Source organism: Podarcis liolepis (assembly GCF_965112155.1).
Source record: "Podarcis liolepis genome assembly, chromosome: Z".
In the NCBI taxonomy this organism is placed as follows: Eukaryota; Metazoa; Chordata; class Lepidosauria; order Squamata; family Lacertidae; genus Podarcis; species Podarcis liolepis.
In genome coordinates this window covers 30,207,180-30,234,318 of record NC_139570.1, presented here as the reverse complement: position 1 = coordinate 30,234,318, position 27,139 = coordinate 30,207,180, and the positions used below count along the sequence as shown (strand labels likewise).

Sequence of the window (27,139 nt, the reverse complement as noted above, 5' to 3'; positions counted from 1 at the left end):
CCCACCCCCTGCAACTGCAGCTTGTCTCCTTGAAATGATGTTACATTTCCTGACACCAGGGGTGCATTCAGATGCAGGAAATACTGTGGTAGTTTTCTAACATTCCTTTCACGCTGCAGTACTCTAACTGTTGTGTTATGGAAGTGCTGTTTTTTTACTGATCTGCTGGCACGTGGCGATAAATTTCATTCACACCAGTGGGTGCGGTGTGGCACAACACTGCACTACATCACTGGGCAACGCCCCCACCCCTATTTCTGCACATACTTGCTTCTGTTTCCCCATGATCTCCCCCCCCCCCATGAAAGCAGCAGGAAAGGACTGCATGCCAGATTAGAGCCTGACATTTTATCACATTACCCTTCACCATTTTCTCGGTCAATGAGGTTGCAAATATCACCCCCCCCAAAGCAATTAATACAAAAATCAGTCCTAAACTTCCACTATATTCTGCTAGGTTTCCAGAATCATCAGGGATGGTGGGAGTTGGGAGTCAAACAACATTTGGCTCTAAAGTTTTACATACACTGTTTATTAAATTTCAGGTCTTTGTTGATCAGTCTGTTAATGACCCACGTTGCAATGTAGTTTGGTCTTGTAATAGACCAAGCTCCTTCTTTTTCTTAAGCCATTAAGAAGTCATTCTGAAAATCCATGAGCAGAGCCACACACACTCAGGACCTTCTCCCTATCAAACTACTTACCAAAGTAACATGATAGGGAGAAGAAGGCAAGATGCAGCCAGCAATCATAGGCTTGCACTGAAACTGACCAGTTGCAGTCTAGATGCAACAGGTAGTAGGAGAGAATGAATCATTTTGTGCTTTTTATATTGTAATCTTAGGTTATGAACCAGTCTGAGATCTATAGATAAAGGGTAGTATACAAATTTAAATATTTTGGAAAGTGAAATGGCATAGACCGCTGTGTGAATGCAGCTCATGTCACTCCATGGATATTCCGGGGGTTGGCAGGGAAACGGCAGCTGCAAGGCAGGGGAAAGTGGCCCAGGAGATAGGGTGCTATTTAGTCAGGCATTCACATGGCATAGCTTCTGTAGTGTGCCACAGATGCGCCTCTTTACTCTTGGATACATGACATATCTTTCATAGGGGCTCACCCTATTCTTCTGATTGCAAATAAAATAAATATTTGCCACCACCCACCAGCAACCATTTACCAAGAGGAAAGGAGTGCAGGGTGTTATTGTTACACAGCTTAGGCCCAAGCTATTTGAAATACGTTATTCCCTTATAGGAACCTGCCTGGGTTCCCTTCTCTCAGTCCCACCACCCTCACAGGCACACTTCATGGGGGCCCAGGACCTGAGAGACTTCTCAGTGATGGCTGCACCCAGACAACTTTGGAACTCCCTCCCTAGAGAAGTTAGGCTGGCTCCCTCCTTGCTGGCCTTCTGCTGGCAGGTGAAGTCCTTCTTTTGAGAACTGGCTGCTTTTAATGAAAGGGCTGTCACCATGCTGGTTTTATGGTAATTATCTGTATGTTTGTAATAAGATTGTGTATGTATATATAGTTTTAATTCTATCAATGTTTACTTGTTTTTTTATTACAGTGGTACCTCAGGTTAAGTACTTAATTTGTTCCAGAGGTCCGTACTTAACCTGAAACTGTTCTTAACCTGAAGCACCACTTTAGCTAGTGGGAACTCCCGCTGCTGCCGCGCCGCTGGAGCACGATTTCTGTTCCCATCCTGAAGCAAAGTTCTTAACCTGAAGCACTATTTCTGGGTTAGTGGAGTGTGTAACCTGAAGCGTATGTAACCTGAAGCGTATGTAACCTGAGGTACTACTGTATTGTTTTCCCCCTATTTTTAGTGGTTCTTGTTTTTATCTGTTAGTCACCCTGAACCCTGTCAGGGCAAAAGGTGGGGTCTAAATAAATGACTATGATAATGATAGTAATAACATTCGCCCCACCATGCTGAATTCCACACCTTTCTGAAAAATCACCAAAATGACTCCCCACCTGAGACTGGGCTGCAAAAGTGAAGGAACAGAGATGGGGATTTAGTAACTACCCTAGTGTAAATCCTACTGGGTGCGGGGACAGGACGGGACGGGACGGACCTTTCATATCTGCACTGGTATGCAGGAATGGACTCGAAGGGAGCAATAATATTCAGAGTAAGGATCATAGAATTGTAGAGTTGGAAGGGACCCTGAGGATCATCTAGTCCAACCCTCTGCAATGCAGGAATATGCAGCTGTCCCATACAGAGATCGAACCTGCAACCTTGGTGTTATCAGCATCGTGTTCTAACCAACTGAGCTATCCAAGCTAACACCAAGCTATTTAGAAGTAGCTCCCCTTTCACACAAGGCTTAAACATTTCTGAATCTTCTCACTTTGGCACGACAAGAAAAGAAGGGAGGGCAGCCAACCTTGTGCTATGAACAGACTGGGGGCACCTGGGGAAAGGAGAAAACCCCAAGTGGGCAGCACTGTGTATCCACTGACCAGTGTTGTTCCCAAACTTTTTCGGACCACTGTCCCCTGGTTCCCTGAAATCATCACCAGTGCCCCCTACCCTGTCAAAGCATTATTTAGAATAGGGCTTTGCATGACCCACTAAGGAGGATGCTAACACAGTAAAAGTCAGAAGAGTAACAATTAATTGCTCCCTTATTCAAAAAATAAACCCATGTAAAAATAAGCATGTGCTCTGTAGCTTAGAAAAAAATATAAATGGCAAAGAATATTGCATAAAAGTCTTTTTTACATATTCTTACTAACAAAAACATAAGGGTGAAGCAAATTTGCAGCACAAAATATTAATATATAACGACTTACCAAATATGCAAAAACCTTCACCTGAATGGGGATGGAGTGTCCTAGTCTGACACTCTGACCACTGCACCACTCTGGCTAGTAAGACTAAAGAAATAAATGCCTGCAGCTGGAAGAGCTGGAGAGTGACAGGGACAGTCACTGGGAAGGGAAATGTCTTTGCATGGTAGTGTATGGCAGTGGTCCCCAAAGTGGGTGGTACCGCCCCCTGGAGGACAGTGGGAGGACCTACGGGAGAGCTAAGAGTCAAGGGGGCAGCGGGGGGGGGGGGTTGGAGATGAACCCCTCTGAGAGCATTTATTGCGTATTTACAATATACCAAGTTGGATTCTGGCACAAAACACCTTCCTCACTTTGTATTAAGGTTTTGCTGCTCATATCAATTTCAAAACTATTTCCTTTGGTCACATTTGTTTGTATTGACGATTCTGGGTTGTTACAAGGTAGCCAATTATTGGTGAGCTATTGATTTTCTTATAAATTAGTTACCATACATCTGTGGTAGGTGACACTCCATCCCCATTCTGCTACAATGCTCACTGGGTGACCAGGGTTGTTGACATACAGTGGCTATGGACAGTCATGTATGCCACTTATTATTAAAAAACACACACGTTTATTCAAAAGTTACACTTCAGCTTTGTCCACTGCTATAATCCTACAGAAAAATTACTCCAATCCTCAATCCCTCATCACTGTCATGTTGGCTCACCAAATACCCTCAATAGGGACCCAATTACTGATCTGGTATACTAGACATTTTTCAATCAATACAGTGGTGCCCCGCAAGACGAATGCCTCGCAAGACAAAAAACTCGCTAGACGAAAGGTTTTTCCGTTCGCGATTTGCCTCGCAAGACGAATTTCCCCTATGGGCTTGCTTCGCAAGACGAAAACGTCTCGTGACTTTTTTTTCTTTGACTAAAAACAAATACATGTTTTGTTTATAAAGTTAATTTATTTTCCCTTAAATTTTTGAACTGCTCTTTACAGTATGTGTGACTTTAAAGAGCAGTTAATAAACTGTTGTTGTACCAAATTTGGCTTTGTTTGGACTTTTTTTCACCATAGGAACGCATTAATTGATTTTCAATGCATTCCTATGGGATTTCGTGCTTCGCAAGACAAAAAATTCGCTAAACAACAAAAATTGCGGAACGAATTAATTTCGTCTTGCGGGGCACCACTGTATATCACTTCCACAGACACCTCTGTAATGATTATGGCATTAAAATATCCCATTCCCAATAAAAGAGAAAAAGGGAGATTGAATTGTGTCAAAGGTATCTTTTTGGAGATGCCCTTGATTATTCACCAGTGATATGTGAGGCATTCTGATAGAGCAATGTTGCAGATGTTATTAACCCCAACCACTATTGGTATATTAGAGGTTTCCTTCCATATTGGGCAATAACTAGCCTAGCTTCAGGAAGGAAATTAATTCTTTAGATTTAAGGGTAGAATTTGGGGTCAAATCCAGTGATACGCCTGGCAAGTGCCGAATTAGAGGAGACATAGATTGTTTAGTGATTTTGGAGGTCAGATAAAAGGCTTTCCCCCAAAAGGCATGAACCACAGTACACTCCCCCACAAAAATAGGAACCTCGTTCTCCACAACCTTGGGGGCTGGTCATGGCCTCTCAGTCTAACCCACCTCACAATATTGTTGTGGGGATTTAAATGATGAGGAAGACCACGCATGCCACCTTGAGCTCCTCAGAGGAAAGGTGAGGGATTTTATAGCATCTAAAGTAGCATCAGGTAATGGGATAATTTCTCCTGCAAGTATACCTGTTGTTCCTCACCACCACCACCTGTACAGCATTCAGTTCTATAACATTAGCAGACAAAACAGCATCACAACAGTATAACAACAGTATAAAAAACAGCAGCCTTGGTTGACAGAAATTCACCTCACCGTGAAATTTGGCCACCTCTACAAGTGGAGGGCAGCAGCTGGCGTAGGTCTACCTAAACTTTGGAGGGCTCATGCTTCAAGCATCAAGTAAGCTGGTCTGGAGCAACTGAGCACCTTCTTTGCCAGGCATTTCCTACCCAGTGGGTATAAGCTGTCCACTTACTCATCACTCCAGGAGAGGAAATGCATCACCCTGTGCTAATTTATATTTATACTGCAAATGATTACTATAATTTAAACAGAAATGCATATATCCATCTCTGCTTAGACTGCTGCCAAGGTCCTAACTGTTGGTGTACAACTTGCTCTCGCATCTTAGGGTTTTCTGCTGTTAAACCGGACAGCTCATCAAATACAGTACTCTCTTCTGGGAATGTAGGACACATGGCCACCCTAAGTAGATGTCCCCTTGAAACATTTGAATGAAGAATTCAAGTAGAATAAAGTCATGGTTTTAACTATCCAGGTTAGCAACAAAACTCCCAACAGCTTTACACGAAATGCCTCTTTATGCTTTGCAATTTTCAGGTGTCTACTTAAACAGAAGAAAGGAAGAAGAGCTCTTCTGGATCAGACAAGTGGCCCATCTAGTGTAGCATCCAGTCGCCAACCAGATGCCTGTGGGAAACCAGCAAGCAGCGCCTGAACACAAGAGCCCACTCCCCTCCTGTAGTCTCCAGCAACTGGTATTCAGAAGAATTACTGCTTCTGACCAGAGCATGGCCACCATGTAGCTACTGATAGTCTTAGACAGTCTTCAGAATGTGAACTGTCAGTGTGACTGACAGGTGCTTTAAAATATGCATATTAGACAGTTACACTTTTCCAGAAGTAGAGAACTGGCTGTGGGTTGGATATAAATCTGGGTTTAGATTGCCTAGGGAATGTGTGAAATGGCCCTGAAATGTCAAGCCATGAATCAGTCTGTGATTATATTATTCAGTCTTGGTAAACCACAAACATATTTATGGAATTCTGCCTAATGGGTGCGCTGAGCAAATATTGTCTAACGGATAAGAGCCTGCTGGATTGGACCAATGGCCCATCTAGTCCAGCGTTCTGTTCTCACAGGGGCCTACCAGATGCCCCAGTGGGATGCTCAAGGGCAACTTTTGCCCCTGTGGTTTACAGCAACTGGTATTCAGAAGCACTGCCTGTCTGTTTTAGCATGTGCATGATATATGGCATGCACAAGAACAGCACACAGAGAACCATTGTATAAGCATGTACTCTGCACACAGAGATGTGTTGGCTGCCGAGAGGAAAGTGTGTTGGACAGGTGTAGTGGTTACACACTGTCTAGCTAAGCACGGAAAGTTTATCCCGGTGCGGGGAAATACGTATGGTTGGAGGAAGCAGCTGCGGGTTCAGCAGATTCTGTGGTACGATCAAGTAAAAGAAAATAAGCAAGAATTCAAGAGCGGCTCATCAGGGGAAGCTGGCGGAGAAATGAGCACACGAGCAATAAATAGAAGGGAAGGGGAAGAAAAACAAATTGGAAAAAGTGAAACGTCCAGGAAGGAATGTGGGGACAAGCCGTTCCAGCCCGGACAGAGAGGTAACTTCTCTAGACACATGGAACAGCCAGCCTAGCTGTACCTCTTGACACAGACTCTCTGCACCTTCAGCCTCCTTTCACACCATTCAAGTACTTGCCTTGCTCCACTCCTGGGTGGGAGGACAGGCTCCCAAATTCTGCTCACTCTGCCCCTGTGGTGACAAGCTGGCTTTCTGCTGGGGAGTCATCCTGAGGAGGACCGGTGGTCAGCCAGGGCTCCTGCTGCTGCTGCTGTTGCTGCAGGCACATTCACCCACCATCAGCAGAAGGCTGGAGAAGCCCTGCCGTGGTCCAGATGGACTCTGTATATCCTTGGGCAAAGCTGCTGACGTGCTTGGACGTCCAGGCCCAGAGCTAGGGGCTGAGCGACTGGAGCAAGTTAGCATTGCCTGCCTGCTTTTCCTCATCAGCCAAGAGAGGAAAAAAGGGGGGGGGGAGTGTGCACAAACCAAGTAGCTCCTCCTCGTACTGCCTAAATATGGACATTTGCTCATATGCTGTGCTCCATCCTGGAAGCAGTAACTGCTAAGCAGCTGCCTTCACGGGATGAAGTGAGCATTAAGAGAGAGCTGGAAGGAGGCAGAAACAGTCACCCTAGCAGGACCATCCTTTTGATGACGGCTTCCAGGCGCTGAAATGAACAATGTCAGGGAGATCCAGACTCGGGAGCAATGCCATCTTTTTAGGAGGGTCAAGGAAGACCCAGGAGGTGCCAAGAAGGATTACAAAGGGTACTGGAGTCCCTGCACCATTTTGTGATGATTTTGCTTATTTTTGTGTGTGTTTTTTTTAAACCTTTTAAAATTACCCTACTAGGCCCTGTCCTGCTTAAAAACAGTATTGCTGGAAGTCCCTGCCTATTGATATCCGGCAGGCACCTTGACTCTATTCTTTTTGGCACCTGTTGAAAACACTTTTTGTTTAGACAAGCCTACCCAGATGGGGTCCCTTTACCCTTTACCTTTCTACCCAGATGTTTAGAAAGCTGATGTGAATTTCAACCTGTTATCAGTCTATTGTTATCTTAATTTTTGAATCATAGAATGGTAGAGTAGGAAGAGACCTTGAGGGTCATCTAGTCCAAATTTTCTCAACCTTTTTTGAGCTGTGGCCCCCTTCTGAACTTTTTTCCTTCCTGTGGCCCCCCTTCCTACCTATACAATTCAGAAAGGCAGTTTTGTTTGTAAATGGAACATGCTTTACTTACAATTTTTATAATTTATAGGAAAGACAATTACGTAAAAACTTATACTTTTAAGTATTTCTCTACCTTGTTCTTGAGGACCAGAAACAAGCTTTTTTATATCCGGTTCTATCTCTGTGAGGAATAACCAAAGATCATCTCTGTCCACTGAGGCGATTCCGCATTAGGCCGAGCAAATAATTCACACTACTGAAACCTGATTCTACCAAATACAAAGGAGGAAATGCCATGAAAAACAATTTTGCTTTATCCCAAATTGGGAGGGAGAAGGAAATGGAAGCAACGTTGCTGTAGGGGGGTGTGTGGCAATCCATCCACTGGGAACTATGGTCACTTCTCGGTTCACTCCACTTCTCTGCTTTCTATAGTGGTACCTCAGGTTAAGAACTTAATTCGTTCCGGAGGTCCGTTCTTAACCTGAAACGGTTCTTAACCTGAAGCACCACTTTAGCTAATGGGGCCTCCTGCTGCCGCTGCGCTGCCGGAGCACAATTTCTATTCTCATCCTGAAGCAAAGTTCTTAACCCGAGGTACTATTTCTGGGTTAGCGGAGTCTGTAACCTGAAGCGTATGTAACCTGAAGCGTATGTAACCCGAGGTACCACTTTATTTGCTTTACTTCTGTTTGTTTGTTGTTTGTTTTTTTCTTTTCTCGGCCACGTCTCTGTTTTCTTCACTTCTCGCCTCCCTCTGTGGCCCCCTGGTCTCGTGCCGTGGCTCCCCAGTTACATGATTTTCACCTGTGCCCCCCTTGGAATATCCTGGGGGCCCCAGGTGACCCCCCCCAACACCCCAGTTGAGAAACACTGATTTGGCCAATCCCCTGCAACGCACACCAGACCCTGCTTAGCTTTGCCAATGTGCTAGCAATTTTTTACTGCACCACTAGGAGGAGGAAAGTCTTAAAACTATTGTTGCTAATTCTCCTTGTTGATTATTTTAGACAGCAGTCTTTAGACAGCTGTGAGAGCTTTCATTTTTAAAAAACAACAGCCAAGCAGTGTATAAATTTTACAACATAAATAAATAAAAAACCTTATCAGTTTGAAATTAAATTGGATCAGGAGTCAAACTGCACCTCTGCCATGTGGCTTGAGGCTTGCCTTTTTCAGCCTCAGTTTCCCATCTGCAACATAATGATACTGACCTGCCTAACACGGTTGTTGTTACATGACATGTTTTGTTTATTCTAAATGACTATGTAAAACCTGAACAAGAAGGGGGGAAAACAGGCTATGCCCACAGAGCTGCTCTCTCACCTCTACTAGCAAGCATTATAATTATTAGTTAGGTGTTTGTGCCACCATTCCTTAATGAGTCCAGGGCAGAGTCCAAGGCCTTCGCCTTCCTCAGGAACTGCTGCCCTCATGTGGTGAGCCACATAAATGCAGCAGCTCAGTAAAGAATGGTCCAGATCTGGGCTTGACTGCCCACCCAGGTTAGCCATTGGCTTTCCCTGGGCCCTAAGGGGTTTAAAGGGCTTGCAGGTGATTTTTGCTTCAGTAATGAGGTCCAGCTGGGTTCCAAGGTGGCATGGGTTTCCCTTGCTTGCTGACCCTGACTCCTGGTTGTCCTTATTTATGTCATAAAATTGATACATTCTTTGATTAAGGGAATTGGGTATATTTAGCCTGGATATGAGGGACACAGGGTGGCGCTGTGGTCTAAGCCACAGAGCCTAGGGCTTGCCAATCAGAAGGTTGGCAGTTCGAATCCCTGCAACGGTGAGCTCCCGTTGCTCGGTCCCTGCCTCCCAACCTAGCAGTTCAAAAGCACATCACAGTGCACGTAGATAAATAGGTACTGTTCCGGCGGGAAGGTAAACGGCGTTTCCGTGTGCTGCTCTGGTTCGCCAGAAGCAGCTTAGTCATGCTGGCCACATGACCCGGAAGCTGTACGCCGGCTCCCTCGGCCAATAAAGTGAGATGAGTGCTGCAACCCCAGAGTCGGTCATGACTGGACCTAATGGTCGGGGGTCCCTTTACCCTTTACCTTTACCTAGCCTGGATATGAGGACACTGAGAGGAGATATGATAGCCATCTTCAAATATCTGAAGGGCTGTCACATGGAAGATGGAGCAAACCTGTTTTCTCCTGCTCGGGAGTGTAGGATTCGAATAAATGGCTTCAAGTTACAAGAAAGGAGATTCTGATTAAACAGGAAGAACTTTTTGACAGTAAGAGCTGTTTGACAGTGGAACAGACTTACTTGGAAGGCGGTGAACTCTCCTTCGTTGGAGGTTTTTTTGGATGTCCACCTGTCATGGGTGCTGTAGTTAAGATTTCTGCACTGAAGGGGGTTAGACTTGACGACCCCCTGCAGAGTTGGAAGGGACACCCTAGGGTCTAGTCCAACCCCCTGCAATCCAGGAACCACAGTTTAAGAATTCCTGTCAGGTGGCCATCCAACCTTGGTTTAAAAACCTCCAACGAAGGAGAGTCCACCACCTTCCAAACTCACCTCCATTCCATTGTTGTCAGAAAGTTCTTCCTAATGTTTCCAGTTTGAATTGGTTTGGTTTGAATTGAATTTTAATTGGTTTGGTTTGGTTCTTTCACTGTGGGAGCTTATAAGGGCACAGAACCATGGGCATAGCCAGGATTTGTGTTCTGGGGTGGTGGAGGGCAGGACACCCACTTGCCATCAACCCCTGTCAGGCTCTCTAGCAGATTCAGAATGAAATGCCTCAACAACAGTTGTTTTAAATTATTCTTTTGCCCCCAAGTGCTCAGAAAAATCCAGTCAAAATCTTCAGTCATTTGAAAACTAGGAAGTTAAATAAAACAGTTAGCACCAGGGAGTATCTTTCATGTGGTTAACGGGTATATTTTGCGAAATTACAAGGAACATGTATTTTTTACGTTGCTTTAAAAAAACAAAACTAAAACAAGTTTTCTTGCATTTGCTGAAAACCTTTTCAGCACTTCTTTCTCAAATTCCTTCTTTCCCCCCAATGCAGTTTTTTCGGTGCATACTCAGTAACCAAAGCCCATTGAGACACTCACCTGTCATCGTTGTCACTAGCCATGTCTTTACTTTTTGTAAGGCACTGAATGACAGCTCTATGGTACAAGTGGTGCGCATGGCTGAGCACATGGGCATAGCCAACATTTATGTTTGGGGTGGGGGGGCAGGACCTCAGTTAAGATTTTGTATTTATTTACTTGATGAGGGGGGGGGAGCTGCCCCTCCCTGAGTCCTTAGACATACCCATGGCTGAGCAAGAGAGATGAGCAGAGGCTTTTTGTGGTAGGGCAAAAGCGTTTCACTTACTTTACTAGGTCTGCTATGTTCAGCCTTCTTGAATGCTCTTTGCTGAGTCTCTTCTCCCACATGGTCTATCATAGTCCAGCTTTGGAGCTGAAGTTGGGGCAGCACTGAAAGCACCCACTTAACTGAGGTTCTGCCCCTCCCCCTCCCCCCAGCAGAAGCCTGCCCCACGTAATGAAATCACGTATTTCTACCCATGATTTCTCCCAAAAACCCCTCTAACAAAAATCCTATGCCTGTGGGCAGCTGCCCTGCCCCCCGGGCTACACCCATGAGTGGATCCTCAGAGTTTACAAGACTTGCGGGCTCACCTGACTCCAAGCTGTTTGATGGGCAGGAATCACTACCGGGCAAAGGAGGATTCCCATTTCCCTCTGAAGCTGCTGGGATTTGGATAAAGCCTTGAAGATTGTCAAAAATCCCCCAAGGTTCAAGAGGTTTGCAAAGCCACAAGTGCTCGCTTTCCGCCATCCTTCCTGCCAACGCCGCCCCCCGTCCACCCCCCCTCCCCGCGATTGCTTTCACCGCGGCAGATTTCAGGCATTAGGAAAGCAACCTGGTCTTCATTAAAGGAACGAAGTCTCCTCCAGCAACTTCAGCCAAGTATACTTTCCAGATAAACTCAAGATGTGAAAGCAGAATTGGATGGGGGCAGAGGAAAATAATAAATCTTACCACTGATAAAGAAGAAGCGCGCGGGGGGGGGGGGAGGCAGCAGGAAGACAAGAAAAACTAGCGCGAGTGTTATATGGAAGCAAAAAAGTTGGTTGTCCCAACTCCTTGTTTCTCTCCCTCCCGAAAAGCGTCTCCACATGTTCTCAGGCTGGTTTAACCACCAGTCCCTCTTCCCGGAGAACTTTGGGGACTGAGGAATAGCAGTCTCCTAACAACTCAGAAACATTTATATACCACCCATCCTATTTAGGATTTCAGAGGCATGAACAGCTAATTATATTCCAGTACAAGCACAATAATAAAACTAATAAAAACCCTTAATACAAATAAAATTACAATATGCTAAATTTCCCTAAATGGGGTTGCCTTTGCCGACAGACCATTCTTTACAAATTGTTTGCAAACAGTCGTGGGTTCAAACCACAGGGGAAGCAGATAATTAGGAGTGCAGTTCCTGAGTGGGAAATTCACAGCAATATTTCCTGATTTAAATCACCTTTTCATACAGTGAGAGAAGAAGCAAGGTTTTAAGGTGGACATACCTTGAGGCGCAGCATTTTGGAGAGTGGGTTCCTATAGGAGTTGCTCTGTGAAGAATCTGCTTCCAGTTCTTTGGATCTGTCTTGCTTCCTCAGGGGGCTCTTTGGTGTATATCTGTAAGCAAAGAAAGCACACCTCTCAGTAATTTGGATATTAATCTTAATAATCTGGATTGCTGGTCTTCAAGGGTTTTTGCAAAATGCTGTCCTTGAAAAGGTTTCTCACAAACTAAAAGCATCTAAAGGGTAGAGCTTGAATGACTCCCCCCCCCCCAATAGGGTATGGTTTTATTTGTTACACAAATATTGAGGCAGGTGGTCACTCAGGGCTCATCCATACTTCTGCTTGTTCCATGCCTAGAAAGCACGGTTCTGGCAGATTCCCCCTTGCCCTGTTCCTTTCCTAGGGAAAACTTGCTCTTTAACTTTAATCTTGAGTGCTAAAGGTTGGGTTTCCCAGGGGAAAGTGACAGTATTTGTGCCACCAGTATATGCAAATGCCTGACTCAAATTTAAGACTATATAGAACCTTTATTCTCAATAATGATGGCACTCACAAGTGGATAATACTTTAATAAATATTTATTATTCCTAAAAGGGAATTGCTTTGAAGCTGCTCTAGATCCTTGTATTTTTGTCCTTCCAGGCTGAGAAGCTATACAGATTGAATTTTTAAATCTTTGTTTTCTTACATTTTGTTATGTTTGCACTTTTAAACAATTCAATATTTTTTTAAAAAAGAAAGAAAGAAAACATACTGCAACTGGGGCTGCTTCTTAAAGCTTAGGCTTCAAATCTCAAACTGGGGTGATGAAAGTGTTGCAGGGGAACTTAATGGGGACCTTGGAACCTTAAAACCCCACATTGGCAAAGACAGATGTGGGGACTGCTGAGCTAGGAAGCCCGATGTTCTTGTGGGGTGTTAGGTAGCATCCCCCAGCCATATCTGGCACAGGTTTAATCCCTAGCATGGCACTGGCAGCTGCAAGTATCTCAGACTGTTATGTAAATATGTGGGGCAGGGAGGAAGGAGGGAGACCGAGGGTAAAACATTCTCTTTAGTTGAGTGCAGAAGTGACATTCAAACCCCGGTCTTTGTGGCTCATTATGGCTCACAGTCTGACCCCCCCCCACTCCCGATTCTACAAAGTATCTTTTTGTAGATTCTTTTTCTTTTCCCTGGCCCATAAGATTGGACTTTGTTTTAAATTGTTTTAATTACCCCAAAAGTATGCTTTTATTGGTTTCAACATGCTTTCATACTTACTGCTTTGCTGATCTTCTGCTGTATTTCTGCTTTAATGATATTGTTTATTGCTTTTACCTTGTACACTGAAAAGTCTAAGCAGCTTATAAAATCATTTAAAATAAAATACATGGATGAAAGTTCACATTGAAGGATCAACACCTTACTAGACCCAGCAGGCATATTTCAACTAAAGCATAACTTTTCAAAACCTAGAGATCCTAATAAATTTATCAGGGATGAGTAGGGATGGGAATTCTCAGTGATAGCATTAGTTTTTAGTTTTTTTACAGCTATATAGGTGAGACAGGCACAAGACAAGCACAAAAAGTTGGCAACTCAAATAGACAAGAAGGAGCCAAATGTTTTCCCCCACTTACTGTGTCTCCAGCTGGTCCTGCCTTGATTTCTCCTCTGCCTCCTCCTGGTGGGTCTCTACCCTCCCTGCCTGCTTCCCCATAAGAACTACCTCTTTCCCCTCAGCCACTATTTACTTTTGTGACATTTGCCTGCCAACTTCTATGGGTTTCATCTATTCATTAATATTCTTTCACACATCACATTTGTGCACACCCATTAGCCTCAAATACAGTCAAAACCTCTCTCACACACAAGCATATACCAAGCAATATCTGTGAAGAACTTCAACAGACTTATTCCCTCATCTTTCTCCATCCATTCACAAATGTGCCCTGTCTCCAACCCACAAATACTCACCAGCTCCTAAAGACAAAACCAGCCTGCTTCAGCCTTACAGAATGGGAATTCCACCACCTTCCACCCACCAACACCTGCCAACTTTCACAAGCTCCGCAGGTAGACACCAACCTGCTTCTGACACTGGGTATCAGCCCCCTTCAAGCTGAGGTCCCTCTCAGCAAGTGAACTTGCCTTATTATTGCTCCGCAGCATCCCACTGCCAGATAATCATCTCTGTCCATCTTCAAATTCACCTCCTGCAGGTGGAATAAAGCTGGGCAACGTTGCATGTCACAGCTGCTGCCCTCTGTGTTCTCTTGAGGGAACAAGATAAGGCCCACCTTTATAGCCACTTATATATCCGCCATGTACTTTTGTGATGTCACAGGTACTCTGTAGCCAATGGCAACAGCTGGAGATGCATCACCATGGTCTCCTGAAACCCCACAATTGTGGGTGCCCCTCAGCAGGGATTTGTTTGTGTCCTTGTCTATTAAAAAATATTTATAGACTCCCCTTCATTGGTACTGACAACTAGGGATGGCCATGCCATAAAACTGCTGCAGGGGACCTTTTCCACCTGTAGGGGACCCCCTCACCCTTCTAAGGTTAGCATGGAGGGGGGAGAGTCAGAAGCAGGGGGGGAAACTGGACGTCTCTCCAATTATTGAGAACAGTGAGCATGCAAAGACACGAAAAGAAGCTAAACAGAGGAGAAGGCTAAAATACTAGTTGCACATTGAAACAAAACAAACACCTGAAAAGAACACGTCTCCCGATCACTCTTTCATCCGAAGGAGGTAAACAGGATCGTATTGCCCTTAGAACAACCAGCAGTCTGTGGGAGCAGGGAGTAAAGGCTGCTTGCAGCTGTGGGCTGAGGAGCTAATGCCTGCCTCCTGCCTCCGTGCGCTTCCCTTTGTCTTGTGAGGGAGCAAATGTACAATGAGGGTGTCCTTCCTTTTTTATTTGGATTTTTGAATTTATATTTCTTTTATAATGCATACAGAAGGAAACAAAAGTCCAGTGACGTGCATGTTATGTACATAATTTCAACACAGATAAAATCTGAAGAGAGAAAAAGAAAAAAAGTCAGGGAACCAAATAGAAATCCAATTATTTATTATTCAGAGGAAAGAGGTTGTAATGGAAGGGCGATGAGGGAAAGAAAGAAACTTGTAAGACTGTTGAGATAATGAATACTCTTTTGGATCAACCAGAGTATATACGTGGTATAATTCAGAGCTGCAGGTCTCACACCTTTTGTAGAGTTGGGGTGGCAGGTAACTACCGTATTTTTCGCTCTGTAAGACGCACCAGACCACAAGACGCACCTAGTTTTTGGAGGAGGAAAACAAGAAAAAAAAATATTCTGAATCTGAGAAGCCAGAACAGCAAGAGCGATCTCTGCGCAGTGAAAGCAGCAATCCCTCTTGCTGTTCTGGCTTCTGGGATAGCTGCGCAGCCTGCATTCACTCCATAAGACGCACACACATTTTTAGGTACTTGCCCCCCCCCATTGGCCTTTAACTGTTTGTGGGTTTTTGTTTTTTTTAGAAGTGGGCAGGATGTTTTAAATGTATCCCCCCCCCCTTGGGGCTCACAAACTCCCACTTGTTACACATCTAGAAAGCATAGGTCTGAGTGGTTTCCCCCTTGCCCCACTCCTTTCCAATGGAAAAATCATTATTTAGTGATAGATCAGAAAAAATGGCAGTCCAGGGAAAGAAAACCTAAATTGCCATTTGCTCTAATTGAGCACTAAAGAGCTGTTTTCCCAGTCGTGAAGCAGTTGAACAAGAGGAAGTGTGGGTAAGTCCTTGGTTTTAATGTACACATGGGCTTATCCACAGTTGCTTTTTTTCCCAATCAAGCAGTGCATAAATTTGATGAAATAAATCCTGCTGTAAGGAAATTAGGGACATCTGGGAAATGCCTTTAGGCCCATCTTCCGAGAGCATCCATAGATTCCCCATAACTGATTTTGAAATTTGGGCATCTCTTCAACAGTCACACCCTCTTGGTCCTGATCAGGTCAGAGGAGCAGAACTCAAAACAGCTTTATTAATGAACTGAGTGCAACAAGCCTTCCCTTTATATTCTACCTCACTTTGCCCTGCCTCCTGCTTCTTTGACTGCCTGTGCCCAGAGCCATAGCTAGGTGATCTTGCACCCCTGGCAGAACCGTCCAGATTGCGCCCCCTAGCCACGGACAAATTAGCTTTTATTTCTGCCTCTCCTCCAACCCACCCCCCTGCTACCCGTTCAATACACCCTCTACTTAAAACCTTTTCTTACGAGGCAATAATCAATATTTTTCTTTATAGACATATTTATGGACATATTTTAAGCTGATTTTGTACCCCCCCTTGCCTGCGCCTCTGGCGGGGGCCCACCTCACCACCCGCTAGCTATGGCCCAGCCTATCCCTATTGTTGTATGCTCAGCTATGGGCAAAAATACATGCTATCTTTTGAGGGTCTTCTTTTTCATCCATTCTTGTACCTTGCATGGTGAAGTCCTGCTTAAACCTTTCCATGGTTATGCTGCCTTGCCACCGAGGGCTTGTCCACACTTCCACTAGGGAGTGCCTAGGAAGCACAACTCTGAGCTGTTCCCTGCTTGTCCCATGCTTTCTAGGTATTGCCTTTGTCCCACCAATTTCCCCCAGGAAACCTTGGCTTTGGTGCTAAATTGGTGATTGCCATTTGTTCCAATTTAGCACCAAAGAGAGGGTTTCCTGGGGGAAAGCAGCATGGCAAATAGGAATGTGAATGAGTTTCATCTCCCCCCATGGGCCATTCCATCTTTCATAGTCTTCTCACCTTGCTTCCCTTGTTGACTCCATTTCTGGTGCATTGTTTGATGAACAGGTCAGAGGAATTGAATCAGACATAATTTTAATTTCTGTCTCTCTGTCTTGCAATGCGGCAAAACTCTTTTCTATGCTTCTCCTCCTCTTCTTCACTTCCTCAGTGCCTCGCTCCCCCCCCCCAACTTGGGCACACAGAGCCCTCAGCAGAAGAGCGTCGTGGGCTCTTCTGCTGCAGGCAGCTCTGCGCTAGTTCAGGGCGAGCGTTGATTGAGGAAGCAAGCCAGAAAGAAGCTCTCTGGCTCGCGCCTTGATTTAAATAACCCCTCCCCCCACCAGCGGATTGACTGGCTGGAACTTTGACATGTCCAGGACCTCCAGTGCTGCTCGCTGCCATGGCGTCCACCATGTTGCATCGCCAGAAGTCCCCAGGCATAAATCCGGGGACATTAATTAAAAACCGGGGACATTCCAGGGACAGATTTTGTCCGGGGACAGATTGGTGAATCCAGGGACTGTCCCAGGGAACCGGGGATGTCTGGTAGCCCTATGTTAAGAACATCTGAAGAGTCTGATGAAACAGGCCAACGATGGCACATCTAGTCCTTTATCCTGTTCTCACTGCTGTGGCCAACAAGATGCATGTGGGAAACAGGCAAGCAGAGCCTGAGTACAAGAGCAACTCTGTCCTCCTGTGGCAACTGTCATAATGGACAGCCTGATGAAGCTGTCAGCCCAGTGCACAGCAGCTGTGCAAAAGGGCATATTCTGCTCATACAAATTAAACCATCAAAGTCGTTACCAACAGAAGTAGAATTTTTGTGGAACCTGTCATCCATGAGGCTTGTGCCATGTATGCAGCTTGACTACACAACTGGTAAGAACCATTTAAGAAGGAACCCAACGGCTGGCTATTTGAGTCAAAAACTCCAGATAGGGTACAAGGAAGGATCTGAATATACAGGATGGGGGAATTGGGTTGAATAAGCATTTTCAAAGACCGTGGTTGGGTGAAGAGATGCTGGAACAAATGGGTAGCAGGTGGTGGTTAGGGAGAGGATGAAACAGTCAAGATGACATCTATTTGTGTGTGTATGTTCTGGTGGAAAGCTCTCATAGACTCCTTGTCCTGCAATGTATTACACATATTGTTGAACAGATCTAAAAGGGGAGGGTAAAAGAGAGGAGAGGCAATGGAAGGGGGACTAGTTACCATTCTAACCCCCCCCCCCCTTTTTATGGCTGCATCACATTAATGATTGTGAGCATGGAATCTGAGGATGATAGTTATTCTGGTGATAAACCATGGAGAGTAAGTTTGAGGTTGTGTACTATTGAAGAATATATCATGCTAGGGGGGAGGGAAACATGGCAAAGACCTATGGATATTTTAGATGATAGAAAACCCTGGTAATGTCATCCAGATGTTACATTCATCTCATTGTGGGTGTAGACAGGATGTGCTTCCTTGGGCTTATAGCCTGAAGCTGCTAAGTAATTGTGGGTGTGGGCATCATAAAATCCTCAAGAACTTAGCCGAGATACACAATATATGAACTTCTCAGCATCTGACAGCACCAGTGGAACTAAAGTGATGTAATGTGGTGCCCTGGGCACATTTTGAACAGGGTGCAAAACAAGCATCCAAGATAATGTGTTGTGTAGGCAGTAAAAATATTGTTAGATTTTCTAACATTTTCCTTTCCAGTATAAAATAATTAAGCATATTTTCCAGATACTTTTGAAGCATTAAGACTACAAAACCCATGTTGCTGTATGCAGCCTGCAGCAAAATATGAATGTGCAAGTATTTATGCAGCCTTGAGGCTACAGTATTATTAACATTACACATCCTGGGGCAACCCAGTCAGGCGAAGTACTACTACTACTAGAATCGTAGAATTGTAGAGTTGGAAGGGACAAGGATCATGTAGTTCAACCTCCTGCAGTGCTGCAATGTCAGCTAAAGTATCCATAACAGATGGCCATCCAACCTCTGCTTATAAACCTCCAACGAAGGAGACCCCAACCAACTTCCAAGGGAGTCTGTCCCAAACAGCTCTTACCGTCAGAAAGTTCTTCCTGGTGCTTAGAATCTTCTTGTAACTTGAAGCCATTGGTTCAGGTCTTTCCTTCTGGAGCCAGAGAAAACAAGCTTGCTCCATCTTCTATGAGATAGTCCTTCAGATATTTGAAGATGGCTATCAATTCTCCTCTCAGTCTCTTCTTATCCATACTAAACATACCCAATTCCCTCAACAACAACTCCTCATAAGGCTTGCTTTCCAGACCCTCGATAATCTTGACTGCCCTCTTATGCACACATTCCAGCTTGTCAATATCCTCCTTAAATGAGGGAGCCCAGACCAAGGCAAAAGAGAGCAGCAATATGACTTCCGCTGATTGGGACACTATACTTCTATTGATGAAGCCTAGAATAGCATTAGCTTTCTTTGCTGCTGCATCAGGTCCTAGGGCAGGTTACAACAATTAAAAATTTTAAACAGTTCATGCATTGCATGTTTCACTACAAACAGAGAGGCTTACCTGATGTAAGCAAGTGTTATTATTGGAAGAATGAGAGCACAGGTGATATAAAATATCTCTCAGATCAGCCATAGCCAGCCTCTGTAAATCCTTTGATCCACTCTCTTCCCTGGCAACCACGCTGCAACCAGTCTGAACCAGGACTCAACACTGTGATCTGTAAACAAGTTTGGACTAGAGGTGGTTTTCGTAGTGTTGCAGGGTTTGTTTTGTTTCTAAAGTACTGGCTGCACGAATTGAACTAGAAAATATATTATGTTCTGATGGACCTAGAAATAAACTGTTTTCAGCAACATTTTGATGTGGAATGAGAGAACAATGTTTTAATATGCCTTTGCTGCATAATTGAATTAATATTGCTGCATGCCCTCCCACCCCCTTTTGAATGCTAAGAGACTCCAGGGGTGCTGTGCTATGACCTATGGTTCCATTTCCTTGGAATGAAAGTGAATGGAGATCGTGAGGTCATTAGTATTTGTGGTTTTATTTACATACATATAAAACCTGAACATAGACGGAAGGGCTCACATCATTAACACTCAAGCAGATCTTTCTTCCCCATTTGGTTTCCATGGAAGCCCCAAGCCACAGCTTTGGGTCCAGCCCAGAGCAAGAGGAGCATCTGTATTTCCAGTTTCCAGCAGTAGCCCCAAATTCTCTCACACACTCCTTAGTTTATTGTTCTCCATCCTAGGTTGATGTAGTTCCAATCAGGTGAGGTGCGTAAAGGCCCACCCATTTGTTTCTCTTTGGACAGGTAGACATTGGCAGTACTTAACTGGCCAGCACAGGCCAGTACCTTAACAAATGCAGTGATCTGGCTGGTTCAACAGGTTTCCTGTTATACTGTCTACCCTCATAGGTACAGAATCACAGGGTTGGAAAGGGCCCCATGGGCATTGTCTGGACTGACCCTCTTCCCAAACCTACAACAATATTATTGCTTTTTTATCATAATTTTTATTGAGTTTTCCATATTTCATTTCAGTTCAATACACATATTCACAACTTATATTATTTGCTCAAAAGGAGCATTGACTTCCTTCCCTCCCTCTTTCTGACATCCCTAAGACATTAACATATCTATCGTATTTCCATAATTACTTCTATATCATATATTAACATTAAGAAATCACACTCTCAACAATATTATTGCTTTTAAATAAATTTTTATTGAAATTTCTCAAATAAGAAATACATAATAACAAACACAACATACAAAACAAAACTTTACTGTGAACTTAGTAAAGTTCTTGCTGATACACCAAACTAATAAACAAACCAGAGGACACAATGATTTGGAGACACAGCAACCTGGAACATTAAATTCCAAATCTAATTTGTAGATTTTTACATTAAAGGTCAGAACTGTTTAGGTATTATACTAGTCCTTAACAGACTAGGAACATCTGGAAGGACGATTCTTCGCTGTTGACGCAAATCAAATTCAATAGACGGAGGCCAATATTCTTTAAAGAATTTGTTTTGCTCTTGCTATGATTAATACAACAATGCTTCTTAATGCTATATTTTCTACATGTATAGAAGGAACAGGGCAGGGTAAGATGCCCTTGGAAAGTAATAGAGCGAAGAATACAAGAGTTCTTGGGATCCAGGCTCAATTCCGCTTACATCCCTGAGTCATAGCCATTCTCTTGTTTGCAAATGAGAAACCTTGCAATGTCATCAAATATTTCATTGTTGATGATGTCTTTGCTGCTAAACATCCTCCGCTGTCATTGTATGGCCTCTAGGCAGCGAAGCCAGGCCGCGGTGACCTTCCATCCTTAAGACACTTATATCTTATTGATTTCACTCTCCTATTTAAACCACCACCCCAAGGCACCTGCAATGTACGGAACATGGTTTCCAAAGCAATACTGGAGAGCTGGGGGGGGGGGGCCGCCTCCCCGCTCCCATGTAAGACTGTTTTCTTCAAATGAACATTTCTCTGCCTGCGAGCGGTGCACACCTGCCCCATCTCCCGCTCTCTTAGCTTCTTTTCTTTTCTATTTTTGACTCAAGTAATAGAGATGTAGCTGCCCTGACATTTTGACAACATCGTGACTTTATAAATGAAAGATTCCACCGTCTTTTTGATTGGTTTTGATTTAGCTTCTTTGTGCTTCGTTCCCCATCTGCGGAACTCAGTGAAGTGCCCTTCTGAGGACGGACTATTATTTTATCTGTTCTGAATGTCCCAACATTCAGCTTCATTGGATGTCCAAAAGTTCTAGTGTTATGAAATAAGGGGGGGACCAGCACCATTTCTCTATCCACTTTCTCCATGCCATGCATAATTGTAAAAACTTCCATAATGTTGCCTCTTACTTGCCTTTTCTCTAAACTAAAAAGTCCCAAATGCTGCAACTTTTCATCACAGGGCAAGAGCTCCACTCCTTGATAATTTTGGTAGCTCTTTTCTAAACATCTTCCATCTCTACAACAGCCTTTTTGACGCAAGGCAACTAGGACCATACACAGTTTTCAAATGCCTTCACGGCATTGATTTGTATAATAGCATTATGATATTAGTAGTTCAATTTGCAGTTCCCTTCCCAATGACCCCTGGCATGGAATTTTTTTTTAAAAAAATAACCATCTAATTTGGTGGCCATCACTGTCTCCTGTAGAACCAAGTTCCACAGTCTTAACTCGCATTTTCAGTCTGCCTTTTGATACTTGAGGTGTATATTATTAGGATCCACCTTACTTTTGTGGTGGGAAGTTATTATAAAACTGTTCTTAATACTGTGTTTTAATGTTGTAACCTACCTTGAAACCTTAGGGTGAAGGGTGGATAAATAAAAACAACAACCACAACTACAGTAACTCCATGCTGCATGAAGAAGGGTTTTTTTTGGGGGGGGGGGTATCTGTCCTGAATCTGCCAACTTTAAACCTTAATGGAGGCGCACAAATTCTAATGTTATGAGAGAGGGAGGCAAATTTTCCTCTGTTGACTTTCTCCATGCCATGCATGATTTTGTAAACTTCTATCCTTTCACCTCTGAAATTCCCTCTGCTGTTTGGCCAGCCACTAGTCCTGCGAGTTGAGCAAACAAATGGCCAATGTCTGGACCTGAGACCAAGATGTGGATAACCGGACAAAGATGACCCCACTTAGAAAGAAAGCCCAGCCTATGGTCCAGTCCCCAGAAAATGTGGTTTACCTTCCTCTCTCAAAGCAGAGTTATGTGGAACGGAAAGAGCTGAAAATAGTATGCCTGCCATTCACCTTTTGTGCTAAATTGACTCTCCCCTGGGGATGCTACCAGATTTGATGTCCGCTTGGAAGAAGTCAGTTTTTCCTAAAAGGGGAGGCAGGAACAGTTTTGCAGTGACTGATCCAGGCAAAGCATAGCACGCAAACTAAGTTGGTGGCCAAGGTTTCCTGGCAGGCTACTTTGTGACTGAAGGGCCGTTCCTTTTGGATCAGTGACTGTCCTCTGAAGTATTTACAAACAGTACAGAAGGCAAAGGAACTGTTAATATGCTCTTAGTATCCCTGATTCATTGTGGCTCCTGTGCTGGGATTGGGTGTAATAGCCACCTTTGTGGATCCTGGTAGTGTCACACAGTCATGTGTTTCCTATTTGTTTCCTTCTTTTGACAGAAGTCAGAGATATATTTTTTAAAAAATTATGGGTGGTATCAACAATATCTGGACATTTTCTGGGGTCAAAATTGGGGAGGGTGTTACCCACCCTTTCAAAAATGGCAAAAAGTCTACATGAAAGAAGCGTTGTTTGTTTGTTGAGTTTGTACCCGGTTCTTCAGCCAAAAAAGCTCCCAGAGTGGTTCACAAACAATCAAAACAAGAAAAGTATATTTCCACAGGGTTACCATATTTTTAAAAAATGACACACAAGGGCAAAGACACAGAGAGGGAAGAGGAAAAACAAAAACCCAGGTAGATTTCTAAACAGCTGTTCTTAGAATGACCAGCAGGAGGAGGTGCCTGGTGGAGCAGGGTCTTTGGCAAAGGTGATGGAGGTAGCTTCCTGCTTCCCACCTCTCCCGCTGAGGTCTCAGTTCCTCTTGTTCTGCTGCTTTCCCCCAGGGCAGGGGTCTGCAACCCGCGGCTCCGGAGCCGCATGTGGCTCTTTTACACCTTTGCCGCGGCTCCGGGGCGGATACTAGCATTGTGCGCCCCGACACTCCCCACTGTGGCGGGCGCTGTACTGGCTGTGACGTCGCATGGGGGCGGGGCGTGCGTTAGTCACGCACCGTCCCAACGTCACCTTCCCGCCCGCTGTCAGATCGGACATTAAGGTAAGAAACAATATATGCAGTGTTATATTTGTTTTAAATGTCGCAATGGTTTTGCGGCTCCCAGTTTTTTTTTCTTCGGAAACGGGTCCAAGTGGCTCTTTCTGTCTTAAAGGTTGCAGACCCCTGCCCCAGGGAAAGCCACTCTTTAGCACTCAGTTGGAGCAAACAGCAATTGTGTTTTCCAGAGACTGAGGTTTGCTCCGATTTAGAGCTAAAAAATGGGTTTTCCCTGGGAAAGAAGAGAGACAAGGGGAAGTGTGGATAAGCCCCCAGGCAGCCTGAGGGAATGGCTTTCCCTCAAGTGCCATTTGAGGGGAGAGGAAGCCTGGTGGGGTTGGCCAGCTACAGTAGAGCCGATGGAGGGAGCCCTGCTTCGCTTTACTCCCGCTGCTGGAATGTAAATGTTAAATGAAAATGTATTTTTACCTCTTGGCAACCTTAGGCTTGGCCAGGCAGTATGGTGTAGTGGGTGTAGGTCCAGGAAGATGTAGGTTCCCTCAGCCATGAAACTCTTTTAGGTAACGTCGTGTCAGCTGTTCTCAGCCAGCCTACCTCACAGGGTTGTTGTGAGAGAAAAAATGAAGTGTGTGTGTTGGGGGGGGGGACCATGTTTGCTGCCTGAACCTCCTTGGAATAAGGGCAGGATATAAATGTAGTAAAACAAAAACGAGTCAAAATCAGCCTAGCAAATTGTGAAAGCGTGGAGCTGTGCCAAGAGAGGGAAGGGGGGGGGGCAGTGGAATCAAACCAGCACAAACTGGCCCCTCCTCCTTGCTCACTTCACTGCAGCTGCCTGCCACCAAGTGGATATCTTTATTTTTCTCCCAGTGCTTCCACTAAACAGCCTTTCAGCCTTCTGAAATTTAATTGGATTCAAGTGATAGGAAAGGAGATTCTGACTAAAAATCAGGAGGATCTTCAGGAATTAGGAAGACTGTTTGACAGTGGAACGGGCAACAAACCAACAAAGAAAAGGATTAACAAACCGTCGAAAAGCCATTGAAAACTCATCTTTCTGGTACGTAAGTGCAACCACACAACACACACTTTCCACACACATAAAGCCGGGAGAATTCTCACCCACCCACAGCATCTTGTTTTGAGTTGCTGCCTTTCCTTTCACAAACGCCATCATTCCTTTTGCTCTCAAATTATTATTTTCTCTTCGCTACATGGGCTGAAATCCATGCAGGCATCCCCACCCCCTCCTCTCAACACACACTCCTCCCTCGCTTCTCTCTCGCCGGGCAATTTCCAGTTATTGTCCATGCAGCCGCCAGAACCACCCGAAACACCCTCTTATTTGCTGCAACAATCTACACCAAAATGCTCAGCTTTCATTTCATCCGTTTGTTTATTTTGAAGCTCTGTTTCATTTAAAATGCATAAAACCATACAGTAAAACCATATTTAAAAGGTTAAAACCAGACATCAGTTATGGAAAGACGCATTCATAATTGCCTGCACAGGCCAGACAAAATAGAAAAATCTTCAGCAGGCGTTTAAAAGTTGGCATGGAAGGCACCTGTTGAAGCCTTTGCATGGTAGCTGCAGGAGCTGCATCGAGGAACAGAGCCTGAGGCAGAGGAATGCCGGAAGCGCTTGGTTCCCTTTGACTCTCAGCCAGTTCCAACAATCTCCTCTTGAATAATGCCTTGCTCTGCTGACAACACCCCTCCTCTCCCCATGTCTTGAAGAGCACACGGCCAATAGGGATAGCAGATAAATTCAGTTTGGGTCACACTTTTATGAAACCTTACCTAACTTTGGTTTTATATTTATATCCTGCCAGTTTCCCAGTTCTGTGGCTTACACAGATAAAACAGAACAAGCCAGAAACATTGAGACAACCGTCATTAAATGCTATTAAACACTAATAGAATTAAAATAGTATTTTTTAAAATCCATTAAAAACACAGACAATAACTTAAAAAAATAAAAACAAACAAAAACCGAGCCCTTTCATTAAAATCAGTCAGTTTCCAAAGGCTTGTTTGGAAAGTCTTCACCTGCTGGTAGAAGGACAGCAAGGAGGGAACCAGTCTGGCTTCTTTAGGGAGGGAGCTCCAGAGTCTGGGAGCAGCCACCACCAAGAAGGCCCTGTCCTGCATCCCCAGCAAGCGTGAGGGCGGCGGGACCGAAATAATAGCCTCCTCAGCGTCTGGGCAGGTTCGTTTGAGGGAATGCGATATTTCAGAGAGCCTGGGTTTAAGCAATATAGGGTTTTACATCTGTGACGATCTTTAAGAGTGGTGTTTGGTCACAGTTTTCAGGATAGATGAGGATGAATCTGTCGTTGCCAAGTCCTTCATCACTGACAGTTACCTTACTTTTGCATTCCCTATAAGAAGCAAGCACACCTCTTCAAACTGCCTCAACAGTCCCCTCTCAATGGCTAACTATACAAACAACACTAAGGTCATTTGCCAAAACGGTTGCAATCCCCACCCCACAGGCATCTGCGCTCAAAGCACTGAGGCTGGGGAGCGAATTGAGCTGAGGGGTATGATGTTATTTATTATTATTTATTTGCTGCATTTATAGCCAGTCTTTTTTCTCCAAGGAGCTCATGGTTCTCCCCCTCCTCATTTAATCCCCACAAGAACCCTGTGAGATAGGTAAGAGTGAGAGGCAGTGACTGGCCCCCAAGGTCTTTCCCAGGTCCTAGTCCTGTTACACTACACTAGTTGGGGCAAGGCCTGATCCACGAGTGACTTATATGCAAGTAGCACGTAAACAGGACAGATGCTGAATGCAAACGGATGATGAAGGTATTGCAGCCACTTCCTCCAGTTAAGTAAACGGGGAAACTCTTTCAGAGAGGTCCACATATGTATTACAGTTTCTGTACTGCCCGCAGCAGACTTTCCTCTGCCTACATCAAGCTGTCAGATAGGTTTTTTTAAAGGGCAGCATCCTCTTTCTTTCTGCCCATGTGTTGCTGGTTAACATTTGACATGCCAAAGAACATCTTCTGAGCACATGCTTTTTCCCCGCTGCAGAAAGGAAGAGTTGGTTTCAATTAGAGGAGCGAAAGGGAAATGTTGTTATGATGGCATCAGCCTCCACTTGTCAGCATGATAGTCAATGGGACAAAAGCGCATGGTTTCTGTTTTGTTTTGTCCTATGAAATACATTTATCGTAATGTCTGAAGGCACTGAGCTTTTTAACTTTTAAAAAACAACCCTGTAATAAGCACGCATTGGAGAGGATGCTTGCAGAAACGATACCGTGGTCATGGAAGCCACAGTTTCTTGCACACCCAGAGGAGGAGGAGGGGCTAAGATACACTCCTGAAGAAAGGGCAGGTGGGCTCAGTAAGGAGGAAGCAATCCATGTATTGTTTAAACCAGACCACAACTCCCATCAGCATACAGCTGTGCTGGTTGAAGCAGTTCAACTTTTTCAGATCAAAGCTGGGACACGCGTCTTCCAGAACATGCTCCCAGGTACTTCACGTGATCCGCATTGCAATCTTGTCCTGGGTGGGGGCAGGGGGAGAGCATTTTTCAGGGTAAGATCATGGCACGTGAGATCACAGCACCCAAAATGGCCACAGTGACCTCTTGTAAAAAAAAAGGGACGT

General features: G+C 44.5%; 1 protein-coding gene and 1 long non-coding RNA gene across 9 annotated transcripts in view; one reads left to right on the top strand and one right to left on the bottom strand.

The window, feature by feature from the left end:
• Nucleotides 1-14,249, bottom strand: part of LOC310698169 (rho GTPase-activating protein 20-like) — a 96,143-nt gene extending 81,894 nt beyond the window's left edge. For 2 of the 8 annotated variants that reach the window (XM_083484986.1, XM_083484987.1), the window contains exon 1: nt 6,383-9,155. In XM_083484986.1, the coding sequence (XP_083341112.1) occupies nt 6,383-6,472 (90 nt within the window). In that variant the 5' untranslated portion in view covers nt 6,473-9,155. Of the gene's footprint in view, nt 1-4,726; nt 5,493-6,382; nt 9,156-10,762; nt 10,850-11,070; nt 11,371-11,976; nt 12,089-13,936; nt 13,988-14,047 lie in introns of those variants that run through there. The other 6 variants (XM_083484991.1, XM_083484985.1, XM_083484992.1 and 3 more) reach the window with 6 other exon arrangements.
• Nucleotides 5-7,054, top strand: LOC310698398. Its single transcript, XR_014521499.1, has 2 exons — nt 5-1,489; nt 5,255-7,054. It is a non-coding gene; the product is annotated as an uncharacterized lncRNA (long non-coding RNA).
• Nucleotides 14,250-27,139: the final 12,890 nt, after the last annotated feature.